General features: G+C 36.6%; 1 protein-coding gene across 3 annotated transcripts in view; it reads right to left on the minus strand.

Annotated features, from left to right (window-relative positions):
- Positions 1 to 13,098, minus strand: part of Cdkl5 (cyclin dependent kinase like 5) — a 161,869-nt gene that overhangs the window by 43,502 nt on the left and 105,269 nt on the right. For all 3 annotated transcript variants that reach the window (XM_070040789.1, XM_070040787.1, XM_070040788.1), the window contains 4 exons: positions 9,613 to 9,733; positions 8,539 to 8,598; positions 5,780 to 5,870; positions 1,842 to 2,031 (listed from right to left, as the gene is read on the minus strand). In XM_070040789.1, the coding sequence (XP_069896890.1) occupies positions 1,842 to 2,031; positions 5,780 to 5,870; positions 8,539 to 8,598; positions 9,613 to 9,733 (462 nt within the window). The remainder of the gene's footprint in view (positions 1 to 1,841; positions 2,032 to 5,779; positions 5,871 to 8,538; positions 8,599 to 9,612; positions 9,734 to 13,098) is intronic.

Here is a 13,098-nt window from a genome sequence, read left to right on the forward strand (position 1 = left end):
CTGTCCTTCAGCTCTTCAGCTCAAGGCGAGAGCTCTACCACTTGAGCCACAATGCCACTTCCGGTTTTCTAGTGGTTTATTGGAGATAAGAGTCTCACAGACTTTCCTGCCCAGGCTGGCTTTGAACTGTGATCCTCAGATCTCAGCCTCCTGAGTAGCTAGGAGTACAGACATGAGCCACCGGCACCCGGCTAGAGGAGGCATTCTTTAGTTACAATTTACCAAATGACAAAGGGCCATGCAAGGGAAGAGCCTTCCCAGGAGAAGGTCCCAAATCTGTGAAGCAGAAAAACCTTTGAATGTTCATGGAGGATAAATAGCAGGCAAGTGTGATGAGAATTCAGAGGGAGAGGAAAATGAAATATGGCCAGTGAACCGGAGTCCGGATCAGGTAAGGAATCACAAAATGTAGGATGGAGTTTAGATGGATTCTCTGTAAAATAGAAATTCAGGAATTATGATTAACCTTATATTATTTGTGACTATGACAGATATTGCTTTCTGCTATACTATTGGTAAATCCTATTTATTGGTCACATTTTCAGCAGCTACTATGACAAATGTTCAAAATCCATAAAGCTAACCTGTTTAACCACATGCGCTATTTGCAACGTAACTAGTTACCATAATCTAGCTAACAAAGACCAAAACTAAAGGAAAAGAAAACTTATCTGAGGTAACACATTTGGAAGAGAAAGAAAAAGAGGGAAGGCGATGAAAGAGAAACTATGTGTACCGCTGCTTGTTCATTTCTTACACTTCCACTGAGCCCAGCAAGAGCTGAGGTTGTGTTGGGTACTTGTGTGTGAGCAAGAACATTCTCCAAAAGGAAATTAACTGAGGTCCAGAAAGTCAAAGGAAAAAAATCAAAGTGCTTTACAGATGGCAAGATAATATTGTTTTTAGAATTATCCTTTCAGAGAAAGAAAAGAAGTGATACTGATATTATTCTATTATTTCCACAATGACTATAAATTGACATGTTGGTCCAAAAGTGAGTTTAAAAATCTTATGAAGTTGCTTTTAGAGTACATGGAAGAGAGAAGCAGCCTATAATTCACTAGCCACTCCAATGAGCTATCTGCAGGCTAGATAATCCTCACTTGGGGGAAAGTTTATACTTGACAAGATGCTTTTTTTTTTCTTTTGTGCCAGTCCTGGGGCTTGAACTCAGGACACCATTCCTGACCTTTTATGATCAAAGGTAGCACTCTACTTCTTGAGCCATGGCTCCACTTCTGGCTTTTTGGTGGTTAACTGGAGATAAGTGTCTTATGGACTTCCCTGCCCAGGCTGGGTTGGAACCATGATCCTCAGATATCAACTTCCCAAGTAGCTAGGAATACAGGCATGAGCCACAGCTCTAAGATGCTTTTTATAATTGTATCAGAAAACAGGTTTCATACAAAGGTAGGAAAGCTAGGAAAGGCTGACAAATATAACACTTTGGCTTGAAAGGATTTAAGGTTTCATTGTCAGTTGGGAAGAAATATTTGCTGAAACAAGACCTTTTGAATCTGCAGAATGCAGGTATTCATGGCCTTCCTCAAAGAACTACAAATGCATTTGCTTAAGCAAGCAGCAGACATTAATATTCTAAATATTTTGGATAGACAATCTAAGATAATGATGATTTTGAATTATTAAAATATATATGGCAAAAAATTTTTGACTACTTTTTATTCACAAATACTGTGTAAGACTCGGGAATAAAATGAAGATAATACACATTATGATGGGAAAGGGAATTCAGAATATACCTTCACATTTCATTTGTAGCAAAAAAAATGAATTAAATACGACCATCTTGATAAATTTTGGGTTTTAATAAAACCTCTTACCCGGAGCCCATGGAAGCGAGGATTACTGTAGAAAAGCTTCATCTGCTCAGACGGAAGTGGTCCTAGCACCTTCTGAATAGTAAAAAGTTGGTCAATTTCACTTTCTCCAGGAAATAAGGGCTGTCCATCGCTAAGCTCACCAAGAATACAACCCACTGACCACATGTCTACAGACTTCCCATAGGGAGCTCTGAAAAGCAAATGGAAAGATTACCTTGGCAATTGAATAAACACAACAGTTTAACAAGTTCTAAACTATTTTGCTTACGTTCATGATTTAAAGCAAATTGTGCATTTAAGGGACTAAAGGACATTAGAAAAAATGAGATTAAAATAAGGAGCTACAGTTATTCCAGTAAATGTTCAGAATACAAGTAAACAACCATACACTCATACAGGTAGCAGTTTAATAACAACTTAGTTAATATACACTAATATGATATCTGGGTATAAGTTGAATATGATTGGCTTAATGAACCCTAATAGAGTACACAAGTTTGATGAGTAACATTTCACTTGTGAATGAAATGTTCCCAAGAAACATATTTTCTAAGTAATTTATACTTTAGCTCTCTAAATGTCATTTAGAGACCTTCTATCCATTTTAAAAATCTGGTTTAATAAAATGTACTAATGACTGTATTTTTTTTTCTCCCCGGTGGTATTAATCTTTTGACTTATTGTCACAATTTCTGATAATTAAGGTTATATTATTTACTTGAATATAATTGACCTCTTCATATAAGTTCAAAGTACATTTTTTAAGTTTACTTAGGGGTTTCTAGCTATCTTTTGGGACCTGAGGTTACCAGAGGGCTTTAGGAGGAGGAAAAGAGTTGCTGTTAAAATTGAGGCTATAAAGGAAAATCTAGGTATCTCTAAAGCAGTTTTAAATCTGTACTCTACACTCTAGTGTCAAATAAAAATTATTTCATTAATTAAGAAGGCATATATGCATACATACATGTATAAAATGTTTCAAACATAAATAATCTAAGCTTAAAGAAAGGAAAACAAAATAAAAATAGAATATCTGAAAAACAAAATGGAAGAAAATCCTAGAATATTATAACCCTATAATAGAAATATTAAAACGTTTACACTAAAGTACTATTAACATACAAAATGTTTCTAACATAATAAATCAATGCAACAATATGTCAGTATTTGTTATCTCATTTTCATCCCACAAAAACCTATATGAGAGAACCTTATAAAGATCTTTTTTGGTAGTTTATTAAGGAAGGAATGATTCTGATCTTCCCTTCATATGTGTTTGAGAGAAAGAAAAACATGTTTTGTGGTGTAAGATGGAGAAACCTGTGGAAAATGTCCATATAGCCACAACAAACTAATTTTCTTCAGCCATCTGTTCAAATATTTTAATGGAGCTCCAACTATCTTGAATATCAACAACAAAGTCCTGAGAATTTATGAAACATGTAGATTCTTAATGTAAAACCAAATATTGATTTTAGTGTATTTTTTATACAAATAGTGTGGTTCCTTAACTAGTACTTGAGAATCTTTTAATTAGCAATGTTCCACTTAGCTCAAGTTCATTGCACTGTTCTCATCTGGTATTGGCAGCTACCAAATATCCTTAAGCAGAACCTCAGTTTCTTGCTGGGTATTAATTAGGCAGCAAATACTCTCAGAAGGCTCAGTATATTAAGACTGCCTAAGAAGACATTTCCTCAGTGTGATCCCATAGACAAAAATCTTACAGTAATGAGTCTTTGTAACTTACATGAGAATTTGGATATGGTTCTAAGAATGATCTACTTCATGTTCCTTTCTCCCTCCCTCATCCTCTTCTCTTGCAATACTGGGATTGAACTCAGGGCTTCATGCGTGGTTGGCAAGCACTCTACCACATGAACCATTTCCCAAATCACTTTCTTTTGCTTTTCTGTCTTTCAGATGATGTCTGTCATTAACTTTTCTGGGACTGGCATTAAATGTGATCATCTTATATCCATTTCCTGAGCAGCTGAGATTACAGGTATGTGCCACTACTTAGCCCATACTCATTTCAACATTCAAACCCCAATCTCAAGAGGGGCATAGGGAGAAAGAAAAATAGACTCTGTAGGTGTGTGGGGATTAGTGATAGGGGATGGGTTGGCAGGGAGGGTAAAGGAGGTTGAATACTGTCAAAATAGATAATTTACAACTAGGCAAATGAAACAAGAAAACCTGTTGGGGATACCATTTTGGAGGGGGGAAACAGGTAGTATGATAGAGAAAGATTGATTGGAATACAATGTAAACACATATGAAGGAATAATAATGAAATCTTCCCCTGTGTAACTAATATAAACCAACAAAAATAAATCCCAATCTCCCCTGCTCCAAAGAATAATAACTACACATTCCAGTGAGCCCAGAAAGGTACCTTAAAAACATAGATAGACACAAAGAAAATTAATCTATTGTTGAGTAGTCTGAAAGCAAATACAACCTAATGGAAACAATTTTAAGAATACTACAACTTAAATAGTTAGAGCATGTCGGGCACCAGTGGCTCACACCTGTAATCCTAGCTACTGAGGAGGCTGAGATCTGAGGATCATGGTTCAAAGCCAGCTAGGGCAAGAAAGTCCATAAGACTCATCTCTAATTAACCACCAGAAAACCAGAAGTGATGCTGTGGCTCAAGTGGTAGAGCGCTAGCCTTGAGCTGAAGAGCTGAGGGACAGTGCCAGGCCCCGAATTCAAACCCCACGACCCCCCCCCAAAAAAATAGGTAGAGTATTATTTATTTTGCAAGTACTAGGATTTGAATTCTAGCCTTGGCACTTGCATGGCTTACTTGCTTAGCTGTTGCTCTACCACTAGAGCCATGTCTCCAGTCTGGCTTTTTGCTGATTGTTTTGGAGCTAGAGTCTCTGACTTTTCTGCTTGGTTTGGTTGGGTTCGAACTAAAATCCTCTAAATCTTAGCCTCCTGAGTATCTAGGATTACAAGTATGAGGCACCAGCACCTAGCTGGTAATAACTAATTATCTGGGAGAGAGGATGATTACAGGCCACTCCTTAGGCTCTAAAGTTAAATGCATTACAAAGAAAAGAACCTATCACAAGACTGCTGGTGTTAACAGAAAAATGACAGAACACTGAAAGTTTTAATAGTAAACATAAAGTGGATAGATAGGAAGATGTTGCCAAAAATAAAATCATGAGTGCAGTGCTAATTTGAATAGCCATTCACCACTAAATAGGACTTACACTCACTGTTCAGAAAAAAAAATGATAATTGGTTCCATGTGTCTAGATACTTAGTATTTGTTGAATAAGTGAAAAAAAGATGCAAGATGCAAGAACAGATAAGCCAGAATGCTAAACTATATGGATAGTCACATTCTAAATGTGGAATATTTTTAGCAAACATGTCTACAAAAATTCCTTTCATTTCTGTAATGCATGTCCCTTTTCTAATTTGACTCTTTAATTTTTCCCATCCAGGGGAAGGACTTATTTCTCCACACTTGGAATAAGAGCGTGGCAATGAAACATGTTTCAGCCAATAAAGCAAAATAGAGGCTTGGAAAGCACCTTTGCTTTGGGGCAGACCTTGTTGCTGCAGCTAGAACACTTAGAAAATTGAACTAGCCTACTGAAAGATAAGTCCCTGTGGATTAAAGATGGTCTGTTCCACCTGAAGTCCCCTATACAAACCAATCCCTAGGGGGGACACTTAACCTACCCAAATGTCCCCAAGAAAGACAATCATTCAGTTGAACTCAAATTACTGACACACAGAATCATGAGTAAATAATGGAGCTGGTTTCATAACATTTAAGTTTTCAGGTAGTATATTACAGTAAATACCTAATTAACATTTAGTTAAGTAAAATTCTTATTTTCCATAGGTAATTGCAAAGTCAAAGATCAAGAGATACGTAGAGGCCACTCTACTTTGGGAAAGTAACTTACCCAAGGAGAAGTTCTGGGGATCGATACCATCTGGTGGCCACATACTCTGTGTAGTTAGCATTATTGCCTTCTGAGAGATTCCGAGCAAAACCTGAAATAGTAAATTCATGTTGGCAAAATATTTCAGTGCTAATAGACTTTAAAAGAACATCGGGGCTGGCAAGGTGGCTCAGTGGTAGAGCGCTTGCCTTGTATACATGAGGCCCTAGGTTTGATTCCTCAGCACCACATAAGCAAAAAGAAAAAAAAGCCGGAATTGGCACTGTGGCTCAAGTGGTAGAGCACTAGCCTTGAGCTGAAGAGCTGAGGGACAGCACCCAGGCCAAGAGTTCAAGCCCCACGACCAGACCCCCTCCCAAAAAAAAGAACATCAAAAGAACATAATGACTGATATTGAATGGGTTGTTTATTATTAATGTCCTTGTTATCTAAAAAAAATTACTAGCTTTCATGTCAATTAAAATTTGCTCTCTTGCCAGGTACCAGTGGCTCATGCCTGTAATCCTAGCTACTGAGAAGGCTGAGAATGAGGATCGCAGTTCAAAGCCAGCCAAGGCAAGCAAGTCCGTGAGACTCTTATCTTCAATAAAGCACCAGAAAACCAGCAGTGGCACAGCACCACTAGCATCACTAGGGCTCTAATGGTAGAGCGCCAGCCATGAGCTGAAGAGCTGAGGGACAGTTCCCAGGCCGCGAGTTCAAGCCCCATGACGGAAAAAAAATTACTCTCTTCCCTATGCTAGAGAAATCCATGTCACTCTATCCAAAGTCAACCTATCCAAGTCCCTCCATAGTTTTCTAAGCATTCAAAGCTTAATTTCAAATTAGTTTTTCTAAAAAGGCAAATATTAGAAACAAAATTAAGAATCCACTAAAACCAAAAGTCAAAATTAAATAACATTTTGTAGACAGTTATTAATTCTGCTACCTGAAACATGAATTGTATTTGTACATCTCTTGGTGCTGATCAGTTTTAGCTATTATGTAAACAAATCAATGGCAGTACTAGAAACAAGGCAGACCAAAAATTACTTTCATTCCCTGATGTCTCAGAAAGCATGTTACAGTAATCTTAATGACTTTATAGACCCCACCATAACTTCTGTCTCTCTTCCTTTCAAAAGGTTTTGGAGCCACATCAAAGTCACAAAATTGAGGCAGCAGAATAAATTCATTACCTAGCTAACTCACCAAATGCGGTATAGTTTAATGATCAGTAGTTACAGAACTAAAACATTAAAATTAGGAGTAAAAATTAGATGTTACATTTGAAAAGCATATAATACTGTTTCTTAAAATGAAACAGTAAAAAATAAAACAACCACAGCAAAAAAATCCCAAACTTCAGCCACTCAATAGGTCTTTGTAAGACATTTTGTAGCATTTGTAGCATTTGTCTTTGTGAATGGGGTTCTTGAAGCCAAAGGAAGTGCCAGCTCTGGGAGGGAGAGCAATTAGGAAGTCCTTGTTAGGGTTGCACAGGGTACAGATCACCTCATATGGTGCCACTAGGAGGAACTTTCTGAGCATTTAAAAGTCTTCTCTTAAAGAAATAATGTTAACCCAAGAGTGTTTTTTCCTATTATTAGCCATTCTACAGTATTTCTTTTGTATTTCTAACTTGTTTTATAATTTCAGCTGCCTTAGAGATTTAAGCAGAAGAGTGGCCCATAGAATCATAGAGGCAGAGTAAATGGTGTATAAGGTGCGGACTCAGTGTTGGGTGGTAATCACAATTACCAACAGGAATTTGTTAGAGACACTGTTTCTTAAAAGCATAATGTCAAAGAAATGCTAAAATAAACATATTTTGGTATTCAATATTCCTTTTCATTTTTCTAAACTATTGTATAAAAATTGAAGGTATCTCAAGGCTCTTCTTAAAAAGTTACAAAGAACATTTAAAACATTTTCCCCTCAAGAGCTCAAGATCATAATTTCCAAATACTGAGTAAAATTGCTGAATTAGTTATATATGTCTCAAAATGTCTGAACAAAATGGGTCATTCTACAGAGTGAATTCTTACAACAGTCTACTATAAGATGCAATCTATCTAAAAGAACCCAACTTTTGCTTAAGATAAATAGAGGCTTATGTAGAGGGTTACATTGTATTTGTGATTGTAGTTGAATATATAAAAAGGGGGCTGAGTGTGTTATAATTTTAAAATAACTAAAAACTCTTCCAGACACATTTAATCAAGAACTGGCATATCATACATCAGTTATCAGATTTATTTATTGAACACACAATAGGAATAAGTGTTCTAGATATGGTTCTAGAACTGAACCTAGAGCAATTTCTATCAACATCTAAAATATTTTATCTTATTCATACTAGGAACCCATAGTGAGAGTTCCAAACAAACCCTTTCCTGGGATCATTAGGTGCTGGGCTTATTCATATATGCATATACATGTATTTACTTTGAATAAATTCTCATTAAGTCACATTTGCTAGGCTTTCTCCCACTTGAGCTGTGTCACCAGTCACTTTTCAGATAGGGTCTGTTTTTGTCCTGGGCAGGCTCTGAACCATAATCTTCCTATCTATACCTCTATCCTTCATCTGGTTTCTTGATTGAGCTGGGGTCTCAACAACTTTTTGCTGGACTGGCCTGGAACCATAAAGTTCTAAATCTTCTCTTCCAGAATATGTGTCACACACATGGCCAAATTACTTTTGATATGCATTTAAAAGCTATGTGCGAATTACATTAATTGTTTAAGTACTGAGATTTGATTTCTTTTTAACTTACCAAAGTCACATAATTTTAGAACCTCATTGTGGCTGATTAGTAGATTTTCTGGCTTTATATCTAGAGTATCAAGATTAGAAAACAATTAGTAAAAAATGTTCTAAGTTCTGCTGATTGACACATGGTATCTAATTAGAAATCTAGCATAATTTGAATAGATAACTGTAGTGAAAAGCAGAGTAACACACTTCATGCTGGTATGTAAAATTTCAATTTCTTTCTTCTTAAAACCATGCAGACCACAATTTCAATAATTCAGACAAGAAGTACATATTATAACATCTGATAAACATCTTTTATCTTCATCATTATCAATTTGTGTCTGGCTAGTATAAAACAAAACGCAAGAGAAACATCAGAAGATAAAACTTGAAGACATCTCAAGGCTCTTCTAAAAAATTACAAAGAACACTTAAAATATTTAGTAAAAACATATAGTAAAAAATAATGCTGAACAAGTGACTTCCTTTGATTATTATAAACCGTAGATTGTGGCAGTAAAGGAAAAGGTGAGACAGTTTACGGAAATACAATCATGGCCTTATGCAAATTTAGTCATGCCTATAACCTACAGACAATGGGTACTTTTGACTAATAGGGAGGAAAGTTAATAGGTGTAGACATACATTGGAGACTGCTGATCTAAGACACAATGAAAGATGAGTTCCAATAGGGACAATGACTTAGGGACCACCTATAAAGCCTGATTCTGAGTTGGTTCACATTAACTGGTATACTTGCAGGGCCAAAAGGCTATGGAATTGTTCTTTTGCCATTTCTCCTGGCCCCAAGTAAGTTGCAAAATTGGCTTTTGTTGAAGTCTTTTATATATTAGGTGTTTATTCATTTTGGAGAGGAATGGCTATATAGACAGAGATCTCACCACAACACCCAAATAAATTTGTGATTGATCCTTTCAGTGTACAAAGGAATATTTGGACAGCAAATGACTTCTTAGATCTTATACTTGAAAGATGTATTTAAATTTAAATAGAAATATTCTCAAGATAATAAATATTTTAGCTTTTTAAGTGTTTTCTTTAGTATCTTACATTTCAAAAATTCCACACTCACCTCTATGGACAATATCATTCTTATGGCACCAGTGAATAGCTTTGATTAGTTGATAAATGTAGCTTTTCACTTTTTCAGGTGGAACTCCGTTTGGCATTTCTTCCAATAATTCAAGCATATTCTAAAAAATTAAACAGGCCCATTTTATATTAATATTTTAAAAATGTTAGATGATTCAGCCAATAAATAATATTTGTTATTTTTGTTTTGTATTTTATGTATAACTTAGTTCATAATGCACCAGGATACAGCAATAAATCAAGGTTCCTTTTTTTTTTTTTTTTTTTTTTGCTGTTCGTGGAGCTTGAACTACTCAGGGCCTGGGCACTGAGAGAGAGAGAGCCTCTCTCTGCTCAAGGCTAGCATTCTACCACTTGAGCCATAGCACCACTTCTGGCCTTTTCTGTTTAGGTGGTACTGAGGAATCGAACCCAGGGCTTCATACATGCTAGGCAAGCACTCTACCACATTCCCACCCCCAAGGTTCCCTTTCTTAAGAAATGCAACTTTTACTACTCCTCTATACTGTTCCAAATAATAACTATGTGTACTTTTTACTTCCCTTAAAGCTTTCAAGCATCATTTTAGGATAATTTCCTTTGAAGAAATTCAATATAATGTGGAAAAATAACAATATCATGTATAAAAGGGGGTGGATCATTTTAATTTAGTATGCAGTATATTTTTAATAGAACCTTGTAATGAATATGATAGAACTTTGTAATAAAGTAATATAGATATTTCTGTTAAGAGGCTTGGAAACTACTCTAAAAAGGAAACAATTCCCAAGATTAGAAATGATCGATATATTTAGTGTAAAAATTAAAATAAGTATATTTTTTATAAATATAAGTTTTATAAATTAAATAGGATATGCTGTTGAAATAACATGTCGACCTCAAACAATTCAGCATTCAAAACTGTTAAAGTCAGAGACCATTCGAAATTCATGTTTTTGTTTTGTTTTGGTTAGTGGTAGGGCTTACACTCTGGGCCTGGGCACTGGCCCTGAGCTCTTCAGCTCAAGGCTAGCGCTCTACCACTTGAGCCACAGTGCCAATTTCTGGTGGTTTATTGGAGATAAAGAGTCTCATGGACTTTCCTGCCTGGGCTGGCTTTGAACTGCGATCCTCAAATGTCAGCCTCTCGAGTAGCTAGGATCACAGGCGTGAGCCACCAGCATCTGGTGTCCTGGGAGTGGAAGAGAAAAAGAGAGGGAGAGAGAGGGAGAGAGGGAAGAAGAGAGAGGAGGGAGAGAGAGAGAGAGAGAGAGAGAGAGAGAGAGAGAGAGAGAGAGAGAGAGAGAGAGAGAGAGAGTGTGTGTGTGTGTGTGTGTGTGTGTGTGTGTGTGTGTGTAGGTACTGAGGTTTGAACTCAAAGTCTCACACTTGCTAGGTAAGCACACTACCACTTAAGCCACTCTAGTAGCCCAATTATTCAAACTTTTTGTCAAGCAGAAACTTCACTTAGCCATATCCCATTAAATTTCAGATTAAGCAAAGTTTCTCCTTTTCTTTCTTAAAGCACAAGGAATAAGGCTCAAAATAGCTTATTGTTTGCAAGTTACTACACAGAACAGCAGTTCTCAAACTGTGGTTTGGGGATCTACAAGGGTCTTAAGAGACTGCAGAGGACCCTTGAAGTCAAACTACATCAGTTGTAACACTCAGGTGTTTGCCTTTTCCTCTGTGTTGGCATTTATACTGATGGTACAAAGCAGCAATGACTGCTCTCTTAACATATTAGCATGATTCAAGGGAATGAAATCATCAATTAGCCCTCTCCATTAAAAAAGAACAAAACAGCAATTTTAGTTAGGGATGTTCTTGATGAAGGATGTTACTTTGCTAAACTGCAATTCTTGAGTATTCATCTTTTTAAAAAATCTGCATGATAAATCCACATAAAGCACTTCTGCTGTGTATGTGCCATCTGAATCCTAGTTGTGGTTCCAAAAAATGCACTGGGTTGATGGAAGATGCAGGCTGAACTAGCTGCTTTTGTATGACATCTTATTTTTAAGTTAGAAGAATACCTGACTCAAAACATACTTATGTTAATATTAATGGCTTATTGTTGCTATTTTTAAATGATTTTGGGGGAGGGGTGCTAAGGATAGAACCCAGGGTGGGCCTTGCTCATGCTAAGCAAGTGCTCAACCCCTAAGCCATAACCCAGCCTCTCAAATTAGTATATTATATTGCTCAGCATGACCTTCTAAATGAGAAACAAACAGATAAAAGCCACACAAAAAGTTGTAGGGACCCTCAATAATTTTCAGAGCATAAAAGATTCCTAATATCAGACAGGTAGAATACTAGTGCTCTAACACATTGTATTGAAAACAAAGAAATCAGTTGTGTTTATCTTCATACCTATTTATAACAGATGTACTTATTATCTTAATATAACTAAATAAATCCACCAATGGAAGTGTTTTTAACAGGAGTTGCCATTCCCAAGAAAAGAAAGTTTAGTTTCTTGGGAATGGCAACTCCTGTCTCTTACCTTTGGTTAGACATTTGTGCTTTTCCTTTATGAAACATTGGCAAGGGGCTAGTGTTAGTAGTGCTAAGCATAAATACTGAAAGACTCTTTAGCAAGACAGTTCTGTGATTTTCAGCTTTGGCTTCACTTTAAGGATGCATTAATATATGCATTAATAACGTATGTTAATAAAGACCAATCAGAACTTCAACCAGAAAGGCAACATGCAAATGGCTTTGACATAGCTCTACAGAGTAGTAAATGTATATGTATGAAGCAAAATATTTAAAGAATGTTTGCATCATCTTTTATGTTTTTCCACTTGAATCATCTTTTCCAACTTAACAAATATATAAAAGGTGCCAAATGCACAGGAAGAACAGGAGGTATCCCTCACTTGATGTTCTGTAGCTTCTTTAGCGCCATAAATACTAGCCCTCCATAGCCATTCTTCTCTTAACTCCGCAGGAATAGTTTTCAATTGAAAACCTAGCAGCTCAGAATGAGGAGTGGACTTGTGCTCTGCCTTGTAGCTAGTGTGACCATGCAACTACTACATCTTGTCCAATGGGATGTGACAGTTGGCGATTATACTGTGAAAGACAAGGGGAACATCTCAGGAGTAGTGGAGCAAAACGGTAGAAGCCGCCAGCAGGAACTGCTCTCATGATTGTGGAGCACAGCTGCCATCCAGTTCTGTACTGCCTACCTTTTTATTTGTATATGAAGGAGAAACAAACTCCTTTTTGTTTAAGGGACTGTGATCATGAGTCTTTCTCCTCTTAAGACTCACTGTGGATTATTAGGCATTGCCACTGATGTGCAGGTGTGATGGTTACCTTCCATCTAAGAACACAGGGGCAAGGAGAGAAGCCCAGGAACAAGTTCTGGTAGCAGTTCTGTCACATCCTAGCAGAGAGATCTCTGAAATTACCTTTCCCAGTGAGAAACAAATACACAGAGGTATCTATCCATTTGTTATACTAAATGGTTATTTAC

This window comes from Dipodomys merriami, unplaced genomic scaffold (genome assembly GCF_024711535.1).
Source record: "Dipodomys merriami isolate MVZ:Mamm:240054 unplaced genomic scaffold, mDipMer1.0.p SCAF_3, whole genome shotgun sequence".
In the NCBI taxonomy this organism is placed as follows: Eukaryota; Metazoa; Chordata; class Mammalia; order Rodentia; family Heteromyidae; genus Dipodomys; species Dipodomys merriami.